At 41.1% G+C, this 27,104-nt stretch overlaps 3 protein-coding genes across 3 annotated transcripts in view; 1 reads left to right on the top strand and 2 right to left on the bottom strand.

Annotated features, from left to right (window-relative positions):
* Positions 1 to 44: 44 nt before the first annotated feature.
* rab25b (RAB25, member RAS oncogene family b) lies at positions 45 to 11,291 on the bottom strand. The gene is made up of 5 exons (XM_012882092.3): positions 10,992 to 11,291; positions 5,424 to 5,619; positions 3,029 to 3,222; positions 2,810 to 2,890; positions 45 to 270 (listed from the first exon to the last, which is right to left on the bottom strand). Exons 1-5 carry the CDS (start codon positions 11,026 to 11,028, stop codon positions 155 to 157), a joined length of 624 nt encoding a protein of 207 aa, XP_012737546.2. The 5' UTR covers positions 11,029 to 11,291; the 3' UTR covers positions 45 to 154.
* Positions 11,292 to 12,468: 1,177 nt separating this feature from the next.
* Positions 12,469 to 22,845, bottom strand: lamtor2 (late endosomal/lysosomal adaptor, MAPK and MTOR activator 2). The gene is made up of 4 exons (XM_012882079.3): positions 22,627 to 22,845; positions 20,113 to 20,275; positions 19,932 to 20,021; positions 12,469 to 13,634 (listed from the first exon to the last, which is right to left on the bottom strand). The coding sequence occupies exons 1-4, from the start codon at positions 22,692 to 22,694 to the stop codon at positions 13,578 to 13,580; spliced, it is 378 nt and encodes a 125-aa protein (XP_012737533.1). The 5' UTR covers positions 22,695 to 22,845; the 3' UTR covers positions 12,469 to 13,577.
* Positions 22,846 to 23,692: 847 nt separating this feature from the next.
* LOC105939781 overlaps positions 23,693 to 27,104 on the top strand; it is an 8,474-nt gene continuing 5,062 nt past the window's right edge. Inside the window, exons 1-3 of the mRNA XM_012882078.3 lie at positions 23,693 to 23,799; positions 24,747 to 24,942; positions 25,103 to 25,219. Of these exons, the coding sequence (XP_012737532.2) occupies positions 24,766 to 24,942; positions 25,103 to 25,219 (294 nt within the window). The 5' untranslated portion in view covers positions 23,693 to 23,799; positions 24,747 to 24,765. The remainder of the gene's footprint in view (positions 23,800 to 24,746; positions 24,943 to 25,102; positions 25,220 to 27,104) is intronic.

Genomic DNA, 27,104 nt, shown 5'->3' with positions numbered 1-27,104 from the left:
ATTTTAAGCCTGTGCAGATCAGAAATCAGTCATTTCAAACCAGCAACACCAAACCATAAACCATTTATTTGGGCACACGAGGTCTCCATGTCGCCTGACTCTTATAGACTTCATTCCCAGCGTGGTAGGTGGGTCCCTGGACCCCCCAGTGGGTTCAGATGTTCTTGCAGCAGGGCTTCTTCTCTTCAGTTTCTCCTCTGGGGCTGTTCAGGGTCACAGCATTTATGGAGCCTCGCACCACTTCTTTGCTGCTCACTTTCTTGTGAATCTCTGTGTGGTAAAAGTGACATAGCTTAAATATTTAAAGTATAGCCAGTTTCTTTTTTTTTTAACAGGGGGTGTGTCGGGTACCTGTGAATAGTCAGTGTGTTATAAACAGTAGATAGTGTGGTTTCAGTTTGGAAGAACAGGGAGAGGTTCTCGGGCAGGAGTCAAGCAAACGCTTACTCAGAATAGAAGACATGCAAAACCGAATTTTACTGGTTTAAAACAACCCAAAGCTTCAAACCTTCCTGTTGGAGAAACACAAATACTGTTTGGATGGAAAAGTAACAAAAATCTAGTCTTATACCAACGTGATAAGACGGCAAAACACTTTGCTTAGGTTTTGTTTTAATCCATAAAAATTGTTCAGGAAGTTGTAGTGTATATTTCTTTAAAGTGATGTTAACTATAATAGTTTATGGTAGAATGATGTCAGACTGCAGAGAGTAGGGGTGAAGTTATCAAATCTTCACAGCTTCACAGTGGAAGGCTAACAGCTAGTCAGACGAGCTACCCATTTTAGCTAGTTTAGGCAATTTTGAACTGAAACCAAAACCATTTCAATCTATATTCCAGAGAACTTCCCCCACACTGCCTTTAGTAGTTTTATGTCGCTAAAACAAATCAAAATGGGGGCCACGTCTGACAAGCTGTTAGCTTACCACCGCGCTTTCGGGTTTTTCATCTTTGTACAGATTTGCTAGCCTCGTGAGACCATCCTGATCTCGCGAGCTTTCAAGGTTTCACTCGCAGATCAGTCTGGCTACTCTCCGTTAAAGAAAATTTGGAGCCGTTCACCAAACGAACGTCCAATCAGCGTTGGCTTTGAGGCGGGTTGAGGTGTGACGCAACAACATAGCTCTCAACTCTCACGCATTGACCGTGTGACACACGCATTTCATCAATTGCACACGCTCACACGCATTACTTTGAAAATCTCAATCTTACAATGAAAATCTCACTCTTGAAACGCACGCGTACGGACGCTTAGCGTCATGGCGGAACCAATTTGCGGTACAATGGTTTCCGCACGTCCAGTAGTAGAGGTAACACAGCTGCAAGGACCGCCGCCGCGCAAACAAGTTTCCCTCATCCAAAGTGAAACAGTTGTACGGTCCGTGTGGTGTGCGAATTAAATGGTAAGTCGTCATGTTTTATTACAAACTGTAACATGAAAGCAAAGTCCGTCTAAAATAGTGACCGTCTTGAATGGAACAACACCCCCCCCCCCCCCCCGTTGTACATTGTTGCATCGAAAAATAGCCCCCCCCCCCCCCCGTTGGACCGTTTACACTCGACCAACAGCACCCCCCCCCCCCCCCCCCCCGTCAACAATCGACAAACAGCACCCCCCCCCCCCCCCCCGTCAACAATCGACAAATAGCACCGACCCCCCCCCCCCCGTCAACAATCTCACTCTCAAGTGTCGTCAAAAGTTGAGAGGTATGCGCAACAAGAAGCGCGACAGTTCAGTCTAAAGAATGATGAAACTAGCGTTAGCGTGGCTACCGAGCAAGTTTTATCGGAATTACAGAGTATTTCTTTGCTGAGCTAACGAGCCTTTACCTGCAGCAGAAAGAGTAGCTTGGCTTGTGGTTGAGTTTTCGCCGTCGCTCGTAACAGAGCGACGACGAATCTGATTGGTTTATTTGGCCCGTCTATCACCAACATAGGCCAATCAGCTAACCAGTATTTTCGCCCCTTCCCAAAATTACTTCAACGGAAGGTTTCCAGATGGATATGCGGAGCAAATCTATCTGGCGGAGTCAGGTAAACATCTTTATATTCCAGAGAACTTCCCCCACACTGTCTTTAATAGTTTTATGTCGCTAAAACAAATCAAAATGGGGGCCACGTCTGACAAGCTGTTAGCTTACCACCGCTTTCTGGGATTTTCATCTTTCTACAGATTTGCAGCATCACCTCCCACTGTAGGAATTTGATCCGTTGTTGCTGGTAACTTCACTGAACCTCACATGAACAGTTGCTTTAGAAAAGCCTTACTCAGCACAGCTGGGAGATTAAGCTAGAGTCTGTGATTTTCCTGGAAGTTTCCCCAAGTCCCTTTTTGAATAACTACACATGACCGTCTTACTTGCTATTCTGCTCCTCAGGAGGATTGCTTCTTAAAAATCTCCCAGATCCACTCTGGTCTTATTTCTTTCTACTGAGGTCTTCCTCTTCTTCTCATAAACATGAACGTGGTTTACTTCTTGTGACTCTCAGCCATGTTCAAAGTATACAGTGGGAGCAGCGGAGCTAAAATGAACGGCTAACACCAAAGCTAATTGCTAAGCTAACCGCTAAGCTAACCAGATACATAAAAACTAGAAGTGTGCATGTGCAGCCAGCAAGCGGAAACTCGGAAGGAAAGAGCGCACACTGGCGTTACGTGAGCGCGTCAGAATGAAGGCTTGTGGGACAACTAGTAGATAAGGAGATACTCCTACTGGTTATCTAGTTATCTTTAGTGCGCACAGATGCACAGATTTATCAATCCATTCAGACATCATAACTAAAAAAGAAGCTGAAAATGATGAATCACCTGCCAGGACCTGGTTGAACGCTGCTTCCACATTAGTTGACTGCAAGGCAGACGTCTCCAGAAACAGCAGACCTTTCTTTTCTGGAAAATAAAAATAAACATGTTCTTGACATCGTTAGAAGACATTTTGAGAGACTTCGCCGTAAGCGGCAACATCTCACAGCTGATCTTTTGACATCGTCTCGTTATCACGATGGATCAATAATCAACAAACAGGACCTGCAAAGTCTTTGGCCTCCTCTGTGGGCACAGATCTCTCTGACTCCAGGTCCGTTTTGTTGCCCACCAGCATCACCACCATGTGGGGGTCAGCGTGGTCGTACAGCTCCTTCAGCCAGCGCTCCACGCTCTCATAGGTGAGATGTTTGGTGATGTCATAGACCAGCAGGGCTCCGACGGCGCCCCTGTAGTACCTGTGGGGAAGACGCTGATGTCAGAGCATTTTAACGGCTACACATCCATTAAACATCAAATGGTCTTCTGCCGTCTTCCTAAAGAAACAAAACGTGTTTAAACTGGATTAATCCTTCAAAGGTTTGTTATTAATAATCTTAATGCTATGAGGAGAACAATCTTGTTTCATTTGACTCACTGAAAATTGTAAATGGATATTTTACAATCATCACTGAATGCAGGATTCATTTACTCTCAGATTGCGATGCTGTTGTAGTTTTTACAGGTTGAGAGTCAGAGGGAGGATGTTTTTCACTTTCTGGGCATGCTATAGCTTACCTGCATGTCACTGTGCAAATACACCATGATGTACAGTAGCTGTATGCAGAGACAATGAGCCGTGTTGTTGAGAACTTGAGAAGTTAGTTTTCAGTTCACTAAAAACACACCAGCTGCTGGTCTGTGACCGGTGTGGTCGGTATGCAGTGTGTGCTTTGCTTAGACCTCTCTGTGACAACAAAGCTCTAATAAACCAATCTCACCTTGATGGTTGTCTGTTGCATACCTATCAGCAACACTACAACTCTCAGGAGCAACTTTAACTTTCAGTTGCCTTCATTTTGAAGCAATGCAACAGAAAGCCACCCAGACACGCATCAAACCAACAAAGGTCGCTTCTAGAGCCGTTGCAGCAGGTTCACCTCCGGCTCCTACGCTATCTATCTATCTATCTATCTATCTATCTATCTATCTATCTATCTATCTATCTATCTATCTATCTATCTATCTATCTATCTATCTATCTATCTATCTATCTATCTATCTATCTATCTATCTATCTATCTATCTATCTATCTATCTATCTATCTATCTATCTATCTATCTATCTATCTATCTATCTATCTATCTATCTATCTATCTATCTATCTATCTATCTATCTATCAGGTTACACCCTGGACAGGTTATATATATATATATATATATATATATATATATATATATATATATATATATATGAAGAGAGCAAGAGTTTTGAGCTGATAAGTTCCTAACAATTACAATTCTCCTTCCTTACTCCTGCTTTGTAATTAATTCAAATTTAATAGGGTTTAGACGGCTGTTATGGGATAAATGTGAAATTCCATTGGAAGGGTAATTTGCACGCTGGAGTGAGTCAGTAAGTAATTACTTAAACATTGAGGGCGACAAGAGGAGAGCTAATCCGGCGATGAAGCATGTCCTCAGATTCTGCTGTGCCTGAAAAATAAAATCTGACACAGCTCCATTGTTTTAAAACCAGTTTCTGGTGCTAATCCTCGTAGTTTAATTAAAAACAGAGGGAATCAGTGGTGCCTTTCAGAAAAAGAGAACCTCGGAGGGTTTGGAGGTTTCCTCTCAAACCAGTTGGACTCTGATCCGTCATTGTGCCAGCTGGAAGCTGAGTGGAGTCAGGAAGGTGCTGGGCGGGTTTTCAGGTAAATGTTTCTCAGTTCTGAGGATCAGTGCGTGTCTTTGCCTGTGTTTTGGCTCATAACAGCATCAGCTTAAGATGCTGACACAAAGGTTGCTCAACTACTAATGGTGCAAGAAAACAAGCCTTCCATGTGCCAAATTTAGAAGAAAAAAGTTTGGAAATTCAATTCCTTAACTCAAAGCTGCATCAATCAGATCCATCAGTATTTTAAAACTGCTCCATTACAGCAGCCTGCTGTTATGCATGGTGGTTTTTACTGTGTTTGAGATTGTGTCACAGCCCAGTGCTTGAAGGTTGGTGCAAGATTGAATCATCTCCTCTGTTTGAGCCCAGCTCTTACCACCAGTCGCTATACAGATCTGAGGCAAAAGTTCCTCCTTACAACTTATTTTTCTCCTCAATGCCTCCTGATTTAAGAAAACAGATGTTTGTTTGTGGTTGTACTGGATGCTAAAGCAGTCAAAGCAGATGGAAAGAGCTGGCTGATACCAAAGATGCTAAAAAAAAAAAAGATTTATGCAGCAATCAGAAACTTGTTTCTCTAAAGCACAGTTTGCAGCGGTGTGAGGGGCCATCATGTGGCATGCAGGCCACATTAAGACCAAAGGAGAAAATCCATGCATGCTCCAGAGAGAAGGCCTCCTTGCTGTGACGCTGCAGCTCTTACCACCAACCTGTAGTTCAGTATTAGAATAAAAACATACAGAAACAGTTCCATTAAAAGCTGTGAGCGGCGGGGCACTCACGCAGACGTGATGGCCCGGTATCGTTCTAGACCTGCCGTGTCCCAGATCTGCGCCTTGATGGTGAAGCCGTTGAGCTGCACCGTCCGTGTGCTGAACTCCACCCCGATGGTCGTGCGACTGTCGTGGTTGAACTCGTTTTTCGTGAACCGGGACAACAGGTTGCTCTTCCCAACTCCAGATTCTCCAATTAGAACCACTGCAAAAGATCCCAGTAGAGGTTAGATGTTTTTATTCCAAACTATCTCATCCCTTACAACATTTAAAAAATAAAAAAAATAAACCCCCTGGGTGTGGGTGTGCTCCTCTCCCTGTAATTACTCCATAAATCTAGTGTCTGAGCTCTCTGAGACTTTAATAATTACGCCATTAGGAAACAGCTTCATTGTAAAAGATCTGATGGTTTAAACCTCAGAGAAAGATTGCAAAACTGAGCTGAAACAACGTTGCTGCTAATTAGGCTTTTGCATTATATATATATATATATAAGCCAGAAATTTCACAACGGGTAACCAACAGCTTTGCTACACCGGCTGTCCTCTAGGAAGTTAAATCTCACTCCTATGACTTCACAGTGTTTTTTTTTATCTCCCCTATTTGTGTTCTACTCTCCAGGAAGGCTGCGGAGAACTCAGCCAAAAACTGGGATGTGAAACAAAGTGAAGCTTGGTTTCTGGAATGGTAAAACAGTCAGAATGGGGGTGAGGTGGGTCCAAATCAGGTGGAACAAGTTCAACAGCTACTTCTTCTAACCTGACCAGTGGAGCCTACCTGCTGGGTAAACAGTTTCACCCCCGCTGCACATTTCAGTGACTAATATTTGGCTTTCAGTCATAAGAGTCTGATTCACAAAGACTTGGCTTGATTGGGCCAGAGTTTTTACTGTAACAACACCTGTTGACATATTAAAGTTGTAAAACAGGGATGGGTAAAGATTGCAGCTTATGTTCTTGATATCTCCGGTCTAACCACCTTTGGTTTGGATGTGAGCAGACTATTGGGACATCTGAGGAAGTGTTTCTGTTTGTTTTCTGGCCTGAAGCTGTTTGAAACTGTGACAACAGACATTTTTCAGCCCAACATCTACTCCCAAAATTAATAGCTACTTGTTGGTGGACAGGTTGGGTCAGTTTGACTGTGAGTCAAGAAACGGCATTAAAATCAATGAAAATTGGTGAAATGCCAGAACCAAGAGGAAACGGGAAATTGGAAGACATTCAACTTTTCACTCAAAACATGTTGAGCTGAACCAAAACTGTTCAAACAAAAGTTAATATGGCTGCAAGCACCAATGCCTTTAACTTAGTTTGCTTGTTTTGTGAGTGTGGTTGAATTTTTCTTTTTTTAGGGATTAGAAATATGCTGCCGGTTAAACTCCAGTATGATTTTTGACCTTTTGTTAGAAAAAGTTTTGTAAAACCACTGTATTTGCTAGAAAACTTTCAAAAGTCATCTACGTAAAGTTTTTATTACTTAATTTTATGGAAAAAAAAACAGATATTATGTTATTTATCTCTTTTCTTTATTAATTAAATATTTAATTCTTGTGTCTTAATGGTGTTGACCTGAAATGTCAGTCCTGGTTTTAAGAGTAAATGGTTGCATATGTTGCATTAGGTTAGATAATTCTCGGTCTTGCTCCTTGAGCTGTTGTGTTATTAATTTTTAAACATTTGGAAGTGAAAATATGTCTATTTTTATAACTACAGAACAGTAGCTCTAAAGGGAAATCTTTTTAATGCACCTTTCAGCAGAATTCGGATAAACGTTTTAAGTAATGATCAGAAATTGCTGAAAGGGACTAGTCCACATAGTTCCTTAATAAAATGTAACCTGAAGCCTATTGGTGGCCTTGCTACATTAATGTAAGAAATTACTACTCAGGAGTTGTATTTGTAAAAAAACAAACAAACAGAGATGCTGAAACTGCACTAATGACTTGTTCTACTTTAAACTTGAATGTGTCTAACTTGGCTGTAGTGTATAGTACATCTTTTCTTATTATTTTTATATTTTTACTCTTGTGTGAATCTGCATGCTCTATTTGCCTTTGAATTTCCCCCCTATGGGACAATTAAGGATATTTATATTATAAACTTAGATTTTTACCTTTTTTGTAGTTGACAAAATATTTCTCTACAGGATTCTCATATTTCTTGTACTTCGTTTTGGCATTTTTTGTACCAGCATCTGTAGTTTCTCAAGCTTACCCTGCAGACATTCGTATTTCTGGTTTATGCTGATAGAAATCATGTGATTGAATTATTGTCAGACCGGTTGTGATAGAAAGTTTGCTTTAGACGTCACATTTAGACACGAACATGGAAACTTCACAGAATATAGAGAAGAAAACAGAAATTTAAGGAAGGAAAATGTATAAAGAACGACTCAAGGTCAGGAACATCCCAAATAAAAGAAAACATCAATGCTTTTGCTTTTTCAAATGGTTGTTCATGTGTTTCAGATAATCAAATTAAAAAAAGAAAACTTTCTGCCGTTTCGATAAGATCTGAGTTTCATTTTCTGTAAACTAAAGCCGAGTACTGAGGCAATGACAAAGAATATTTTACAGTTTGCTCTTCACATGCTGTTTTAACTAGTTTTTAGTTATTGTTCAATCTTCTGCTTGGAGCGAGCTACGTTCCTCGTTCTCTCTTCTGCTACTGAGTAACCTCTTAAGCAAACAATCCTGCTAGTTTCTATGGAAATGCAGGACAAGCGACCTTGGAGCACTTTGTCGGTCGGGTTTGTTGATCCTTTGGAAACCTGGAAGAACCCGAAGAGTTGCAGTGACCCTCACACTCGTCACACCTTTGTTTTTATCATTTTCAGGGCTGGAGTTCTGCAGATGGACGGCCCACTGACTGATGCAGACCTGAAACACTCCACCTCTAACGTAAAAATAAGAATTATTCTGTAATTCCTACCACCAGTACTGGCTATCACAGCTTGCCTACCTATAGACAATTATACCTTAAAGCTCTGAGGTCTAAGCTGTGCCACAAAGAGGTAAATCCAGCTTATCCTTCTTTATGAATTTAGAGGCTTCAGCCACTAACATTCCATTAAAACTTGCCATTATCTGATTAAACTGATTAGTTTCAATGTTATCAGTGAATCACGGAGGTTGCATGAACTCTGCCAAGAAAGGAACCAATGCTGTTTTGCAGGATTTATTTTTATGACAACAACTGTAATATCGTCACTTGGGAGCATCATGCTCTTGAATGTTCATGTACTGATACTGATGCTTTCTAGATGCAGATTTTTTAAAACTTTTTCAAAGGAAACATAAAAAATGCACCGGGATTTTCTGAAGCTATTTTAAGCCGTGGTGCAGAATGTCGTCCAGTTTAAAGCTGTGAATCTGGGCATCAACCACATTTAGGATGTCTAGAAAGTCCCGTATTGATTGGTAAACTCACTGGGCGTGGATGAAGGTTTCCCATACTGCAAAAAAGAGTAAAAATGTTTTGAAATGAGCGTTTTTCCCCTTGATTTGAGCAGGTAAATAAGATGATCTACCAGTGGAATGATTTTTGCTCTTAAAATAGGAACAAGTCATCTCCATCGTCTTATCTCAAGTGAATATATCTAATTATCTTATTTTAGGGATAAAAATACTCAATCATTGTATTTATCTGCTGAAATCAAGGATAAATGCACTAATTTCAAGAAGAATTTAATTACTTTTAGTTCCCTTTTTGCAGCTAATGAAGCAACATAGAGTTTCATCTTATTAGTAGAGGTGAGAACTTTGACTTAATGAGTTGATTTGAGTGTCAGAGTTGATAATTCAACACAACTTAACTTAAAATGACTTGATAGGAGGAGCCCATCCCAAGTAGCCAGTCCATTGCAGGCCGGAAAGCCTTCAGGAAAGACTTTACACATTTACAGAAAGCATTTTTAGATGCTTTGTGACATTTTTTAGTGGTTTCTGTGTGTGTAGTGCTTCAGGGATAACTCATAATGACTTGACTTGATGTTTTTATTGTTGTTGTTTTTTTTTGGTGGAAGTGGTGGCCTGGTGGTTAGACAGCAAAACGTTTGCATCTTGGAGAGACCCCAAAGGTTGCTGGTTTGAAACCCAGCCTGACACTCTGGGTCTCTGAGCAGGACCCCTGACCACAGATCCCTGCAGTGTAGCAGCACACTGCTCCCTACGGGTTAATCCCCCTCTGTGGGATTATAAAGGGATTTTTTAAAATACTTCAGAGGTAATGACTTGGTCCCACCTCTGCTTTTTAAACCACCATGAATGTTCTTGTGTAACTGGATGTCAGAATATGTTGCATCAGTAGTTTGGTGTTCAGACTTGTAATATTGCCCTTTTACTGTTTATTTAACACAAACTGAAGCAGAACGCAGAAGCTGTTAGAATAATGTTCTGACTGACTTCTTCTGTCTCTCACATCGTTAAGGAGGGACGTTAACGATGTGAGAGACACAGCTGCAGCTCATTCGTTTCTACACGGCTCTCTCCAGCAAGAGCACTGCAGTCAAGTTGCGGTCTGGACTTTGACTAGGCCATTGATTGCTTGAATCTTTAGATTTGTTTATTGATTGTCCTGTTGGTGGCCCAGTTTAGGCCCAGCTTCAGCTATAGGACGGACGGCTGCACATGTGACTCTGAGTTTAAGGTAAACAAGCCCAAACCATCCCCCTTCCACCGGCATTTTTAACAGTTCACCTAACGTGCTTCTGCTGATTGGTTTTCTCCCAACATGGTGCCGTTCATCATGGTTTATTGCTGGTGTCTTTGGACCTCCAGCGGTGTGTTTACACACCTCTGTGCTTCTATGGAGGAGCTCACACCGTCGATCAGTTAATTATCACATTTGTTCGGTGGCACCGGGCTGCAACACAAACTCACACAAGGTTCACACAGGCCAGGATGTGTTTGGATCTTTGGGTGGATTTAGTAGAATTTTTATAATTAAAACAAGTGATCCGCTTCCTCTTTTGTTTTGGCTCTTCAATTTGTGTTGTGCCTTTTTTTTTTTTATTTACCAGTTGCGCATCGTTGTGTTCCAGAACCTTGAATTTCATGTCATACCTGTTTCCGAGAACTCTGAAGTCTTTTTTTGCATAGAAGACATTTGAAGCTGATCTCAGAGAGCATCGAGGTGCAGAAGACGGGAGGATGCATGTGAAGAGATGGCACAGCTTCTGTTACTTTACACCAGAGGTAATTCTGTGTTCGCCGCCCTGTCGAACTAAAAGCGTTGCTTTCAGAGGCAGCATGCAGAGCAGGTGACATCACTGCAGCGTCGCTCGGCTTTGCAGTGATGCAAATCCTCCAGCTGAGGTTCAGCTTTCCAAAAAAACAACAGCCCTCTCTGACATCTGAGGATTCAGTGTTCCCTCTAATCAATGATTGGCTGTTTATTCCCACAATCATTCAGCTTCTTGTCAACAGCTAGCACGCAGCCCAACATACCAGGAGGTTAATAATAAACAAGGGAGATTAATCAGGCAGCCGGGGGGGCTATGAGGAGGCCCCTATCAGCCCTTTATAAGAAGATATCCGGGGATAAAATGAAAACATCCCGGAGGGCAGGTACTCACCCTTAAATACAAAGTTGTAAGCCTCATCTGAGCCCATGTTGTGTCCATTCAGTGCCGTCGTCTCCCTGGATAATGCCTCTCGCCGTCTGAAGGCAGGATGTAAGATGACACGGAGAGCAAAGCAGCTTCGGATGCGTTAAAGAGCGCAGGAACTGGGTGCAGATGTGTTCTGCCACATGGACGCCTGTCAGCAGCTTCCTGCCCTGCGCCTCCCTCCTCTCAGTCTCAGCTAACAGAGGGCTGGTTTGTTTGAAAAGGACACGCAGAGCGTTTCCAGGTTGTTGTGCTGCAGTGGGCGGCCCCTGGGCTAGGGAGCGGCTGCAGAGCGGCTGCAGAGCGGCTGCAGAGCGGCTGCAGAGCGGCGGAGGCGTGTGACACGGGGGGGCAGGTTAGGCAGGTACACCTGAGCAGGTAAGGCGAGGCTCCTCCTGCTGGAGGAAACCAGGAGGAAGCAGGAATAGTTCTGGGACAGAACCGACGCCTCTCAGCCCCGCTTTTGCTTCAGAGAGCTCGTAAAATGTCTTCAGTCAGAGCTGCTCTCATCCACTGTACTGCATCATCTGCTTTTTTAATTATTACTGGGTTTTTATTTCAGCTTTGACCAATTAAAGAACACAAACAGGAAAAAGACTCCTGCATGGGTGGACCTGAACGAGGAGCATCTCCACGTTGGTTTTCTTTACCAGCTGTGTGTTGCTTTAGGTTCTGAGACAGAACTGAATTTATTTTTCATTTTATTCCAGGTCTGGGCGTCTGAGTGATTCAGCTTTCAGTGTTGGTCTCTTGGTCTTATAATTTTGACTTAGACAAACTTTGTCATTTTGTATGTACAGAGTGGACACAAAACATTTCGTTGCATACAGCTTATGACAAAGTAATAAGATTGCAGTTGAAATAAAATAAGATTACAATATAAAGTGCAGCAGTGATAAGAATGTAACAGTGCAGGAGGAAAACAGTTTTTAAAAAAGTGTGCAGAAGAATGTTCAACCATGTTTACAGTGCAAAATAATAATGGTGCAAAAAATGCTGTAAACGTTCAGTCGTGTATTTTTAAATCCATTGTAGTTGTAATTGGTAGCACGCTTTCATGTGTCCGTGTCTCCGTCAGCCATGAACAGGCTTCTGCTGGCCCAAAACCCGGCTGCACGTCTTTTAGAACATATTTTAAAATTTGTTTAAAGCCCTCAATGGTCCGCCCAACATTTTCTGCCTGATGTCGTCGGCCCGGTCCTTCTTGAACGTTGCCAGAACTAAATCTAAACATTGGGCTGACCGGACCTGTTCAGTCGCAGCACCCCGACTCTGCAACCACCGACATTTAATTCCAGATTTTTAACTTATCTTTTACCTGTTTTAGAAAGATTTCTATAATTGTACTTTTTAACATGTTGGCTGCAGTATAGAAATAAATAAGTGAATGAAGGTTAATAAAATGTCTTTGCCAAAGTTTCAATAAGAAAGAGTTGGAGATGGGTTTCATTTTAGGTTTTTATTAACAGGAAACAAAATGTTGGTATTAAGTAAAGAATGCAAATGGAAAAGTCAGACAAACTGTACTTTTATTGCCCCAAGAGCACAAGCTCATAATTTTTGTTCTTGGTAAAAAAAAAACCAAAAAAACATTCTTCTAGAATAATTAGAGCTGGTAAGAAACTTATGGAAAGTGAGAAACTCTCCAAATCATTTTAACCACGACAGATGCATCCTGCAGGTCATAAACCAAACGCTGCAGGTTAAACAGGAAGTAAACCTCTAATTTGCAAATTCACAACTGCCAAAGGATCATTTTAAAGCCATAAAAACTTAATTTTCTACAGGAATCAGACAAAAAGGGGTATTAAATAAAGGCAAAACATTTTTACAAACACAGAAGTAATGAGACGTTAAATGATTTAAGAGAAACAGGAAAAAATACACATACGTCTATAAGAAAATTAACATAAAAGGAGAGAATTTTATTAAAAAGAACAGTAAGGCATGGTTAAATGATTAAAATAACCACATCAATTACATAATATCTTTTATGGTGCTAAATAATTACTTCATCGGGCCATTTATGTATTTCTGCACTTATGTTGATTTTTGCTAGATTTGGCCCTCCGCAGGTTAATAAAGGGAGAAAACTTTCCACCTAATTAAACCTGACAAAGTTAACAGAACCGAACGTTTTAACACAGATAGTTTAGCTCTTAAATAACTCGGGTCACCTCCATCTATGTGGCTGCTCATCGTTGCCTGAAAATGAGAACAAGGTTGTCTGGACAGAATCTTCTTTATTTCACAACTGAAACAGGTAAATATTCCTAACTGCATTTTTTTAGGCAGATACTTTCACTGCATCTTTAAAGTCATCGTTATGTAGTTGTGAGTGTTTAAGAAGGACTGCAGTTTTGCTGTAAAGGACGAGATGACCGAGAAAATTCAACCCCGACATCTAATCTGGTAAATAATAACAAAAAAACGACAAACAGGCAACGAGCCGCTCACTCGGACTTGTTGTGCTACAGTCAGAGAGGGACGGCGGTCCGCCAAGGACCATGTGATCTTCTCCCAGAAGCGTGCAGAGCTTCGGCCACAGATCTGCTAGGATGCTGCCACCTGAGTCAACGGGTCCTCCAGATACCGCACCAGGGCCTCCGCCTGCAAACGCAGCACAAATCAGAACTGTTAACAGGCTCTGACCCCAGAGCTGCTGCAAGCCTTCAGCCCGTCTGCTAGCTACACGTTAAAGGATCAATATCGTGCTTTCGTTAAGGCTTCCAGAGTCAACTATAGGAACATGTATGGTTAAATACTTCCTGTGGCATTACAGAGTAATCCATTTGTTGTGAAATATTAGTTGTTTACTGGTGCCATTTTTTTCCAACCTGGATGAAAGACGCTTGCCACAACACCACCTCTCCCCGTGCGGGGGCGCTCTAGAGCCGGCGCAGCATGATCTTAGAAATGAGCAGATGCTGTTGCTGCCGTGCAGATCAGGCGCTAAAAGAGCCACTTTGTCTCAACTTTGAGCAGAAATGATCGCGTTGTGCCTCAAATCACTGCTCGCTGTTTACTGGGCGGCGTGGTCAAGCTCTGTACTTCCTGGAGGGGACGGGGAACGGCCGCTCTATGCAGACTAGTCGTTATCTAGGACTGGGAGGGGCTGCTGTTTGGAGAGGATTCACGAAAATTACTCAGACATGTAAGAATCAAGCAAAATACCACTTTGGGCATGATTTTGATTAAGATATAGCACCACATAGCTAAAAGCTCAGAGTTCACTATGGAATATATATCTGTTGGTCTAATATTTTCAGGAACTTTGTCGATTTTACAACGACAAACCAGTTGTGATTGTCGCTCTTAAAACAGAAGGTAAACATGGTCTGCTGCCGTCATTTATCAATATGCGTTAGTCATTCTTGCACAGAAAGGGAAGGCTGTTGCGTTCTGCAGACCGTCAGACCAGTAAATACGGGTAATCTCTGCGAGAAGCCACTGATAAAACACGCGTAAGAGAATAACCTGAGAGAAGCAGACAGGCGTAACTCAAATAACCCTTATTTGCCTGTCTAAAAGTGTAACATTTATCACTTCCTGGTCTCCAACCCGCTCCATAAGAGGCTTACACATCCATTCTGAAAATTCCCATTAGAGAATTTTAATGATCAACTGTCTTCTGAAATACAGTGAAAAGGCTGATAGAGATTGTATTTTATTCGTAATGTTATGACTTTTTTTTATACATCAAAGTATAATGAAATACACCCTTAAAGTGTGAAGTTTCCCTCCAGTGGAGCTGCTATGTCCATCAGCCACCACAAGGGGGCTGCAGTCCACAGCAGCCACCATTTCTGGCCTGAGTGTAGATCAGAGGAGCTCAAGGCCAGTCCTCCAGAGCTACCAAGCTGCACCTTTCAGATGCATCCGTCCTCCAACACACCGGAACCAGATGGGTCGTTACCGGGCCTCAGCAGAGCTAGAGCACTCCTTTTATTCAGGAGCGTTGGAGCACGGCTGCATCTAAAGCAGGGGTGTCAAACATACGGCCCGCCGAACAATTTAGTCCGGCCCTGTGGCTAAATGCATTATCATTATAAAAAAAAAAAAAAAAAAAAATATATATATATATATATATTTTTTCCCAGTGTCCTGTCTGGCAATGTGGCAATAAGATGCCACAAAGAGCTCATCAGATTTGACTTTCACAAGTGGAAAAGATAAAAGGAAGAGAATGATAAAACAATTATTGAAAAAAACATGTACTTCGTTTAATTGAAAATATGCAGTTCCTATATTGTCCACGAGGGGCGCTGTTTTTTAATTAGCAGATTAAGCTTCAGGTGTGGAAAAATCTAAATCATTTCTTAATTTTTATCTGTTTGATGTATTTTGTCATGCAGGACAGTGTTTTTAAGTTCCAAAAAATGTGAATAAATGTTTTTCAACATTGTACAATCACTGTGATCAGTTCTTATGCATAATGCACAAGTAAATGTTTAACTGAGTAAAAGTATTGTTGAAATTGCACATACTTTTCTTAAAAACGCTGAGGTTATTCATAATATATTGTGTAAAAGTGAAATTAACTTAATATAAAAATCAACAAGTCCACATTTATTAGTTCTATTTAATCTTGCAATGAGTTAACTCGTGTGGCCCTCTTGAGATCAGATTAAGCTGAATGCGGCCCCTAAACCAAAATGAGTTTGACACCCCTGATCTAAACTTTGCAGGACGGCAGCTAACCGGGTCTGGGCTGGAGCGTCCCTGGTGTAGATGATTGCAGAACAAAAACAGTAAAGCATTAAAAGTAAAATATGTCACTCCCTTTGAGAAAATACATAACACCTGGACTATGTTGACCGATAATTACCGCACTCTAAAGAGTCTGAGATGAGAATTTTGTACACACAATTATGTGTTATGCTGTGCAGCCTTGGTGGGGGCACTGTCAGGCTATGGGGAGATGGTCTTCTGCAGCAGAACGGGGAAGCCGGTCAGTTGGTGGGAGGCGGATGGAGGTGAATACAGGCTGAACCTGGAAGGAAACTAAACCACCTAAAAGGCAGCAAGAGTCCTGAGAGTGAGCGCTGGTTCATTAACATGCAGCCAGAGCAACAAGAGAGAACGGCGTGGAGAAAGGCACATTCAGGTGTTAGCATGGCCTGGAGGCCTAAAGCTCACCTAGAACTTTTGGTAAAGGTTGAAAACAAATCTTTAGACCGTCTCCATCCAACCTGACTGAGCTTGAGATGTTTTGGACAGAAGATTTCAGGTTCAAGATGTTTAAAGCTGGTGAAGACACTCATACTTGTGGCTGTAATTGCAGTGAAAGAAGTATTCACTCCTGTACACGGCACACTTTAACCACAGCAAACTATCTTAACGTACAATTACGCTCGATTCAGGAAACAAACAGCGACCCGATCTCGGATAAAAGGAAGCCGACAGACGGACGATATTATAATAGTAATAGTAATTATGCACAACTTTGTGTTGGTCGATTACAGAAAGATCCCAATAAAAAAAAAACTAAAGAGTATGTTTGTGATGAAAGGATTACAAAATATATGAATACATTTATGAATACTCTTCCAAGACATCACTCTTATCAGCAGAACAAATAATATTTCATAACATTATCATAATTCGATAATGAGGACATTTTAGTATTAATTCCTGGTAACTGGGATCCATATTCAGATAAATCAGCATGGTTTAAGCGAGAGAGCAGGGAGCCCTCTCCCTGAGGGTTTTCTGTCTGTCTTCTGCAACCTAACAGGCTAAAACTCATCTAGACTTTTCCTGATGAAGACACTCGGCTAAGGCATCAAACTCTGTGATGCCATAAACTCAGAGCCAAAGCACAACGTTCCTCTGGAAGACAAACCCTGTAGTGCAAGTCACCACCAGGAACACCATGATGACTTCAACAATGCTCTCCAGGTGCTAATAATCCAAGACTAAAAATAAGCCTGGCTAATAATGAATTGTGGCCTGCTTCATAATTGTAGAGCAATGACTAAAAAGGTGCGATTTCCTCTTAACTTCAGCCTAGTTTTTGGTTTCACCATCAGGAGCGGGGCCCAGGAAGACAGAGTGAGACCATAAATGCATTGAAAAGCCAAGAAAATGATTTAAAAATCAATTTGGCACACAGGCAGCATGGAGAGAAGAGCGTTATACCCGATTTGTCACCTGCTGCTTAACAGCTGCTTCCAGAGCACCAAGGTTCATAAATTGCAGTGAGGACTGAATTAAATCACCCCTTTTATTTTCACTTAAGCCCAGAAAGATTTTGTCAAGGTCCTGTAGGAGAGGTTGGATGGAGCACAGAGGGTCCGACTTTAAAAGGAGATAAATCTGCACACCATACTATATTTATTTATAGAGCACTTTACAAGAACAAAGTGCTGTACACACACACACAAAACTGAAAATAACTGTAAAATTAAAAGAGACAAACAAGATAGTCGAAATAACAGTGACAAAAAGAGATTTCTAACGAGAGAAGATACAAAGAAAAAAGAGGGTCTGAAATGGACTTTCTGATCACAGAAACTTCTGCCCTGCAAGATATGAGCAAAACCAGTGAAATGCTGCACCTTTAATCTCCCACCCAGGGTTCCAGGCAGGATATAAGATGTCTAACATCCAGAGAGATGAGCCAGGAGCCTCCTTTAACTAAACGTTTGTTAAAGGACAAAGCTGCATTAATAAACTCAGCGTTCACACAGAACCGCGGTGTGGACCGCTGTGCATTTAACGGGGAAAACCGAACAACGGCGTCCCTGCCGGTTCACCAGATCCTGCAGAGATGCTCCCAGTTCAGCGAGTCCAGGAGCTACGGCTGGATGACGGTCACTTCCTGCAGTGCGTTTGTCTGTTCAGGATCCAAAACTGTTATCCCGCTTTGAGGACGGATCACCGTACGACAGACGTCAGGACAGCGGGAGATCAGAACAAGAGGGCGACAGACAGAGCGTCAGATCCGGCTGCAGAAGCGCCGGCTGGCCGGTCCAGTTCTGGAGCTACAGGAGGACGACTGAAGAATGATTTAACTGCTTTTAAGAGCGAAATTAAAACAGCTTTTTTCTAAGCCACCCAAAAACCACTGAAGAGCATTCCTTCATCAAAAATAGTTTTTCTATGATTGAAAAAAAGGTTCACTGTGTGTCGCAACAACACCAGATCTGATTGGTAGCTGCGATTTGACAGAAAAGTTCAGATTTTTTATTGAACTATAGCGAAAGTCACCGCTCCGCTCGTTCTGAGCCGACCGCGTCGCTGTGACTGCAGGAATCGGCTCTTTTACACAGATAATACGTAAATCCCTCGCTCAGACCGCCTCGTTCATGTTCAGTGTGAAATGCACCATTTACAGTAAAAGAAAACCGTCTTTTCTCCTCATTTATAGTTCAGTTAGCTATGTCGTCTTCAAGGTCAAATACCTGACACTCAGTTAAATTAAAATCTAAACGTATATTCTGGTTCCTACATGGCCTGGAAAAGTCTGGAGATCATGTAAGTGTTTTTCCAGGTCTGGATAAGGATGACAAAATAAAGAACTACCACATTTATTTCCCTCCTTAATGCCAGACTGGGGTGAAAATATTTGCAATAAGGGGAAAAAATATTATTTTAAACCTTATTCATTACTTGTTTAGGATATTTTCATTCAAAGTTAACTAGTCAGTGCTGTCTTGCTAACGAGCTCTATGAGCAAATGAAGTAAAACAGCTGCTTCAGGGTAGGACTCACAGACATATATACGTAGACGCGTCATAGGGCGCAGGTTCGCACGTCAACGTCACCGCCATATTGTATGTGGCAGAAAAAAGTTGAGTTCTGTTATTGTGAACGTGGATCAGAGAAGATGCCTCATTCCTGTGCTGCAATAAATACACACACACACACACATATATATATATATGATATATATATATATATATATATATATATGAATATAAGGATCAATTTGGTAAATCCAAACATTGTGGTCTTCATTATTTCATAAAAACCGTGTCACATGTGAACCTTTAGGAACAGACTTTTTGGGTGAGTATTAAAGAGGTAAAATTAATAATATAAGGAAAAAAAAGTCCTAGGTCAATAAAGTAAAAATAAGCAAACAAACACAAAAGAGATAATGTTATGATAAAAACATCATATTATGAGAATTAAGGGGGAACATTTCCAGAATATTCAGTTTGCAGAATTATTTCACTCCTGGAGTAATAGGGCCAGGTTAGATTATTTTAAATATTTTTATTCTTTAGGAGAATAAATTCAGGAGAATGAAGCTAAAGGGATACGAAAATAAACTTGTAATATTACAAACAAAATACTACAAATACAAAGTATATTCAGAGATTAAAGTCCCTCCGATACTGTTTAAGTGATTGAGTAACTTCAGATTTGCCACATTTAAGATGGCGGACGCTCTGACGCATCCCAGCATAGGCAGAACCCGCCCAATGACGAGTCTACTCTTATATTATGTCTATGGTAGGACTGGGTATCATCTAGGACGATTCTGGATACATAGCTCAGCTTGATTTGACTCCAATATCGATATTTATTACTTTCCAATTAAAGCTCAAAGTAATTCAATCAACAAAACCAGCCAAATATTATATTTATGTTCAATTTATTGAACACTGATATTTTAACAGGGACATAAAGTGCATTTGTATCAATGCATTTAACGCATCCCAGAAACCATAAATGTGCCAAACGTCGTTCCTCAAATTTGTCTCACTTGCTCTTCCTCGCTGTGAACAGTAATAACGCCCCCTAGGGGTTGGGAGGTACATTGATATTGAAAGCCAGAATATCGATATTAAATTGTTTTTAAAAACATCGATATTAATCTTTGTATCGATTTTTATGCACAGCGCTAGTTCAGGAGGAAGTTTAGCTTTACAGAGAAGGATGTGTGAAAGGTCTCACCTTGGCTTTCAGCATCCCAAAGCCCACCGTCTCCTTGGCGTACATACACAGCAGCAGGTTGGCTACGCGCGTGATGGCCACTCTTCCTTCCTGAGGCCCAGAGAAACAGAAAATAATGGCTTGAATCTCCTAAAGACTCATCGGCAGCCTTTTTCCTTCACGCCCCAGCCGGGTTCCTCACCATACAGTCCATGAGGATGAATTTGAGCTTGTCCTCGTTGAAGGCTTGGTGGCCGTTCTTGTCGTAGGCCGCCCAGATGTTGCTGGCGATGGCCGCTGTAACTCGGGCGTCGGTGTCTCCGTAACCAGAGTAAGCCAGCAGAGAGCCCTCGTTATTCAGCAAGCTGTGGGAGGATAAAGGAATATGTTTTTATTAGAGCTGATATTTCATATTGAGACCGTGTCAGTTGTAATTGACTCACAGTTTCCTCACTTTTCCATCATCAGGATTTTTCTACCACCCTATGTGCGCCTCAGCCTTCCGGCCAATCAAATCTATCGCAGGTTTGGGGGTCAAAGTCTTCATAACATGATGAAGACCTAGAATCATATGTAGGCGACGGAACTAAGGATAGTAACAGATGGACGTATCATCTACTTATGAGCTAAGACTTAAAATCCTTCCATAGACTGACTGAAGGACAGATTTAATGAGAGGCGGACATTTAAAAGCACCATCTGGTTCAGGTTCAAACTTGCAAGTGATAAAGAATTTCAGCCAGAGGAGATTCCAACAATTTTGACAATTTTTTAGCTAAAAAGAGGCAGATGTCCTTTTCAGATGCCAAAGATCATTTTTCTACACCAAGGGTCTGCAGGCTTTTCAGTTCAAAGAGTCACTTTTAACTCCGTCTGCAACAAAGTAGAATTTATCTAGAGCCGCATATAAAAAAAAAAGATTGATTTTGGAAACATATGGAATGAAACATTTTATTTTGAAAGCTTAGAAAATGTAAATACAAAAAGTGTTTTTTCTGATTGTACAGCAGAAGGGATAATCCATCTTTTAAAATGGAATTTTTTTTTTTGAAAATGATGCCAGCTGAATGAGCCATTTTCATAAATATGGAAACAAGATACATACACTTAAAATCAAAAGCCTATAGTTAAAAGCATTAAACTACTTTTAAAAGCATTGCACCATCTATTCTAAGCAGATACAGAGAACTGCTAAAATAACCCTTTCTTATTGCATTTATAATTTATAAAACTTTTTTATTTGCGGGTAGTCATTTTGCAATTAGAAGTTTGCGGTTCACATGTCCATGTGCCCCTGGGCAAGGCACTTAATCCCAAATTGCCTATTGATCTTTGTATGGGTGTATGAATGTGTGAGATTGGGGGAGTGAGGCTGTAGTTTGAGGCGTTTTGAGTGGTTAGCATGACTAGAAAAAAAAGTATTTAAATTGTTTTATTTAACATTTTATAAGAGCCACAGGTTGCTGAGGTGGTCAAATAACTGGCCTCCCCTAATTAAAGTTGGACAATTAATTGCATTTGCAATTTAATCACAATTTTAAAGAACAAAATTTCCAAATCACAGAGGTCTGCAATTCTTGTTTCTAACAATTAATGAATAAGAAGCACAATTTACGTCTCGGTAATGTGCTTAAAGTAGGTTTGCCTTTACATGGAAGGGAAAAGAGCTGCAGCAGTGATATAATCTACTTTTATTTTTTGTTTTAGAGTTTATAAAATAATACTTGTTTACAGAAACTTTCAGGAATCTCACCACAGCATTAATAAATAGACTTGTTTGTTGGTTGCGCTTTATGTTCAGCAAGGATTGACGTCCAAATCAATTAAAGGCTATTCTCTAGAATAATAATATTCTGATTAATAAAAACTGTTACATTTCTTGTTTTAGAGAGTCCTTGTTTACAATAATCTTTATCTACAGGTCACATTCGTTGCTTATGGTTAATGCAGAGAAAAATCTAAATTAAATTGCAATTATGGTTGAAATATATCGCAGTTATGACTTTTGGCAAAATCAGCCCTACCTTTAATCGAACTGAACAGACACAGCGACCCTAAAGGCTGGTTAATGAGTTGTCAGAGAGTACGCTGGAGTTTTCTCCGACAGTACGGAGCATTGATTCATAAACTGACGTGTCGCAGCACACTGCTGCTCAGCTGGCTGAAAGACAACTCAATATATCCCCTGGTGGAATAACTCAGGTCCAGTCTCACTGGTCTCATTAAGATAATGCTGAACAAAAAGCTGACTCAGTGGTTTATAATCAGCCTGTTATATTCTCAGTGTTAGAGAAGGGCCAAAGGGTTTGACGAGCTGTAAAACAAGCAAGTTTACATGAAAACTAAATATTTAGCTTTGTTACTTTTTTTAAATTCTAAGTATCAAAATTACAGTAACGATTACAACAACGATTAAATGTTAAAAACATTAGTATAACTATAACAGTCATAATACCATAATTTATTATAGAGTAAAATGTTCTTATTCATAACCTGTTAATGTCATGGATATAAGTTGCACATTTTTAAGATAGAAATACTAGGCCAGTCAGCTTGGGATTTCAACAGTTATTCATCGGAGGTAAAGGTCAGACAATAAAATGCAGTTTAACAATAAATAACATCAAACCATACGAGCTAAAACCAACGAAACAAACGCTAAAAGCGGTCTAAACCAATCCCTACGCGGCTAGCTTGCTGCTAGCTCCGTACTCACAGAGTGCTCTGGACTCCATTTGTGTTCGCCTGGCTCAGCACCTGCGTCAAAGCTTTGGGTCGCAGCATCTCTGCCTCCTAAACTAACTAACAAACGCTGTTATTTAAAGAAATGCTCCAAATGTTTTAAGCAGAGACCCTTAAAGTGTCGCAAACAGGGATTTAAGACACGGTAGAGTCAGCTGACTCGTCGCTTCCTGTTTCTCTCGTAATGTATTCTGGGAATTGAAGTCTTTCACAGTAAAAGCTGAAAAACGGCGCCACCAACTGGCGAGGAGTGTGGATCAGAATGGCAATACTATCACCTAAACTTTAGGATGCGTCTGTATTTATTTGAATATAAATGTATGCCTGTATCAGTAGATGATTAAGATTATTCTTCTTTTTCAACCATGTAAAGAGAATAGACTTCAAAATACTTCTGTTAGTCTATTAAGCACTAAACGGGTTAACATCTAAGTCTAAATGCTATAGGCTTAGACTGCTGGAGGACATCAGGGTCTATTTCTACTGCTCTCCAATCTGCATTGTTTGTTATTATTTCAGCTTTTAACTTTTTGTTCTCTGTCATTTTTCTCTTCATAGAAGGTACACCTGGTCTGGCGTTCTGTTAGCTGTGACATCATCAGGGGAGGCAGATCATCCTCTATTACCCTGTTAAAGGGGAGTTTTCCTCTCCACTGTCGCTTCATGCATGCTCAGTATGAGGGATCGCTGCAAAGCCATCAACAATGCAGACGACTGTCCACTGTGGCTCTACGCTCTTTCAGGAGGAGTGAATGCTGCTTGGAGAGACTTGATGCAACCTGCTGGGTTTCCTTAGAGAGGAAACTTTCTCACCAACCTGGAGGATCTGATGGAGTCTGACTTTGGGAAGAGCCTTGAGATGACCTGTGTTGAGAATTGGTTTTATATAAATAAAATAGAATTCAATTGTTTTTATACGCCATGTTTCAGGCCTTAAAAACATCAGTTTGTGCTGCCTTGCTGGTCTGCAATCATGTTTTATAACAGGTGTATTTATTTGCTCAGTGGATATCTCAGCTTCCTTATGGCTTCCTGGTGGGAGGAGGTGCTTCTGATGACAGGTTGGCAGTGTTGACCCAATACTCCTGAGCCAGGTCTTCACTCGCTTCAATCTAACGTTGGTCTTCTGTTGAACTGGATCTTACTGGTGAGTTTCTGTCGATTTAATCCGCCTGTAAATCAAATGAACCAATTTTTTTTTTTTTATTGAATTTGACTAACTATAAAATTAGTATTTTAAAGCACATCATTACCAGTGAATGTTGAATGCAAAATGAGTAACTCTTTTTCTCTGATTAGTCTGATGTCCATAAATGAGCTGTCAGTTTAACCCTAAATAACTCACATATGCATAAAAAAAACAATATGTTCTTTGGACATTAAAAAAACATCAGGTTTGTATTAGCAAGACATAACCTTAAATTAACAACTGCTTGTTCTTATATAAAAAAAACAACCACATGTGACTCGATCACACTGCTGTAAGTGGACCATGGACTCGTCTACAGTCAGAGTCGGTACTGTGAGGTTTGGCCCAAAGCAGCGAATCTACGACAGAATGGCCGGAAAGCAAACAGACCTGAAGTGTTACAGCGGCCCAGTCAAAGTCCAGATCTCAGCCTGAGTAAATAGCTGTGGTGGGATCTTAAATAGACAGTTCACACATTTTTAAGACGTGTGGGTTTGTAGAAAAGGTTTGAGAACGTAATAACTTATTAGATAATTCTCTAGTTGTGTCTTTATTTGTCTTTGAAACGCTATCAGCTAGTCAGAGCTGTTTTACCACAACATTAAACCTCTGGTGGTTTATGGAAATGCTGTTTCATAAACATAAAATACTACTTTTTACCTACCTGATACTAACACCTTCTGTTTTTCACTACATTTTTCTGGGAGAAACATTCAGAGAGAACCCTATTAAAGGCAGTCTAATATATAAACACTGCTGCCCTGGATAAGGAAATGCCCTTTGCTTATCCAGGGCAGCAGGGCAGGTGCTGGAGCACCACCAGGAGTCTATCGCTGCCGGTTCCTGATGCGACCTGAGTCTGACTCAGCAGCTTCAACATTTCTGTGCTTCTGGTTTCCATCAAGCCCCCAGGAGCCGGTAAAGATGTCTGTGACCATGGCGAAACAAGACGGGGTCACTGTTTTCACGATCCAGTCCAACCCCCAAAGCCCGTGGCCTCCTGTGTGTCAGATCCTGAAGAGCCTTTGCTACAACCCGCTGTGCTGCTCCGTCTCTCAGCACCTGAGGAAGACCCAGGGAACGTCTCTTTCAGTGCTCGGCGTGAGTTTTAACTTTCACAACCTTTAACTTTGCTGCTCTCACTCAGCTCTGGTTCAAGCGGAATCACACAGATCACGTGTTGGTGCTGAAGCCAAACTTTTAGGCCTTGGTTTGTCTTCTATCCCCCCAATTTTATCTCTCTGTGTTTCATCCACTACAGGCCATGCAGATAATGACTGGACTGCTCACTATGGGCTTTGGGGGGATCCTCCGTGCGAGTGAAGCTACTTACTGGAGACTGAATTTTACTGAGTTTCCATACTGGCTGGGAGCACTGGTGAGCGAGCTGCTGCTGGGTTAATCATCTGTTATGTGTTTTTCATAAAGTTCTGTTTAAAGTGAAGAACAAAGTCACACGCTGGTAAAGTCAACTTGATCAGTTTTATAGCTTATTTTACTGCGTCACATAAAGCGGAGCCTGGACACAGAGAGTGAGTTGTCATAAAACCAGGATAGAACGGAATAGAAATACATTTATTGTCCCACAATGGGGAAATTAGGCTGTGACGCAGGCAGGATATATCAGAGTTACACACTACAATAATACAATCTAAAATGTTAATTTAAAGTTAAGTACCGAAGCAGAAGAGAACAAATTTATCATAAAGGGGGAAAAGAGAAAATATTGTGCAAAATAATTTATTGATTAAAGGGCATATTTCAGTTAAAATGCATACATTACATAAACAAATGCAATGTTCACGTTAAATAGAGAATAGACAGCAGCTGATTTACTGAACGTTGTGAGAAAACTGTGGAATATGCATGAAGCAAACTCCTCAGAGAAACTAAAATGTGTGCAAGTGTACCTCGGCACCTGAGAGCGTGTAAGTGATTATTGATGAGATCAGAACCTGTGCAACTATTAGGACGATGTAAACACTTATTGAGTCTGTTGTGAGCAGCATAGATTATGGAGTCTAGCAGCAGCTTGGAGGAAGGACCTGCGGAAACGCTCCTGTGAGCATCTGGGATGCAGCCGTCTGTCACTGAAAGAGCTCTGCAGCTCTGCAGAAGCTCCATGCATCAGTTACCTGAATGTTAGCCGGTTTCAAAAAGGTGGTTCTGCCTGCAAACGTCCACTTTTGCATTCCCTGCATTTAACATGAGATGGTTCTACTGGCAGTAGTCTACAAAGCTCTGTCTCTGTCTGAACCCTGAGTCGACTATTGCAGAGTCATCAGGGAACGTCTGAAGCTGGCAGCCTGGGGAGCTGATGGTCTGAGTGATGGACTCAGACCTGAACCTCCAAAAGCATCTAAAGACAGTTACAAGGTCGGCTTTCTATCACCTGAAGAACATTTCTAGGATTAAAGGACTGATGTCTCAGCAGGATCTGGAAAAACTAACCCATGCGTTTATTTTTAGTTGAATAGATTACTGCAACGGTGTTTTCACAGGTCTGCCTAAAAAGTGGATCAGACAGTTGCAGCTGATCCAGAACCTGCTGCCCGCGTTCTCACTAAGACTAAGAAAGTAGAGCACATCACCCCAGTTCTGAAGTCCTTCCACTGGCTCCCTGGATCTCAGAGAATAGACTTTAAAATACTTCTGTTAGTCTATAAATCCCTGAATTAGCACCTAAATACATCACAGACTTGTTATCGGTGTATCAACCATCCAGACCACTCAGGTCTTCTGGCTCCAGCCTGCTCTGCAGAACCAGAACCAGAACCAGAACCAGACATGGAGAAGCAGCATTTAGTTCCTATGCTCCACTGATCTGGAACAAACTTCCAGAAAATTGTAAAGGTGCGGAAAGCCTGAGTTCCTTTAAATCAAGATTAAAAACACATTTGTTTAGGATTGCCTTCAACTGTTCTAGTTAACTGAATCACCACTTCTTTGTTCTAATTTCTATCTACATTTTATTCCTACTTGCTTTTATTCTGTTTTAATTTGCTATATTTTAATCATGTAAAGCACTTTGCATTGTCCCTGTACTGAATTGTGCTATATAAATAAATTTGCCTTGCCTTGCCTTACCAGCACAGTTCCCTGCGGTGGTTCTGTGCTGCAGGTCAGCTTGGCAGAACCACAGCACCATGTCCTCACACACTGGGGTCAACCAGTGAGGTCTTCCAGAATCCACTGGGACAGGAGGTGGTCCACCTGTCCCAGTGGATTCAAAGAAATCAAAGAACATGATCCTCACGGTGCTT

Source organism: Fundulus heteroclitus, chromosome 3 (assembly GCF_011125445.2).
Source record: "Fundulus heteroclitus isolate FHET01 chromosome 3, MU-UCD_Fhet_4.1, whole genome shotgun sequence".
Taxonomy (NCBI): domain Eukaryota; kingdom Metazoa; phylum Chordata; class Actinopteri; order Cyprinodontiformes; family Fundulidae; genus Fundulus; species Fundulus heteroclitus.
This window is presented reverse-complemented; position numbering and strand designations above follow the sequence as displayed.

What these genes read in the sequence shown, in the direction of transcription:
- rab25b (XM_012882092.3), bottom strand. Translation starts at nt 11,028, where the DNA reads ATGGGCTCAGATGAGGCTTACAACTTTGTATTTAAGG. An exon ending in TACCGGGCCATCACGTCTGC is followed by an intron (nt 3,223 to 5,423) that starts GTGAGTGCCCCG and finishes TCTTCCCCACAG; the next exon opens with GTACTACAGGGGCGCCGTCG. An exon ending in GGAGGCCAAAGACTTTGCAG is followed by an intron (nt 2,891 to 3,028) that starts GTCCTGTTTGTT and finishes TTTATTTTCCAG; the next exon opens with AAAAGAAAGGTCTGCTGTTT.
- lamtor2 (XM_012882079.3), bottom strand. Translation starts at nt 22,694, where the DNA reads ATGCTGCGACCCAAAGCTTTGACGCAGGTGCTGAGCCAGGCGAACACA. An exon ending in AATGGAGTCCAGAGCACTCT is followed by an intron (nt 20,276 to 22,626) that starts GTGAGTACGGAG and finishes ATCCTCCCACAG; the next exon opens with CTTGCTGAATAACGAGGGCT. An exon ending in TTGGGATGCTGAAAGCCAAG is followed by an intron (nt 13,635 to 19,931) that starts GTGAGACCTTTC and finishes CTGCGTTTGCAG; the next exon opens with GCGGAGGCCCTGGTGCGGTA.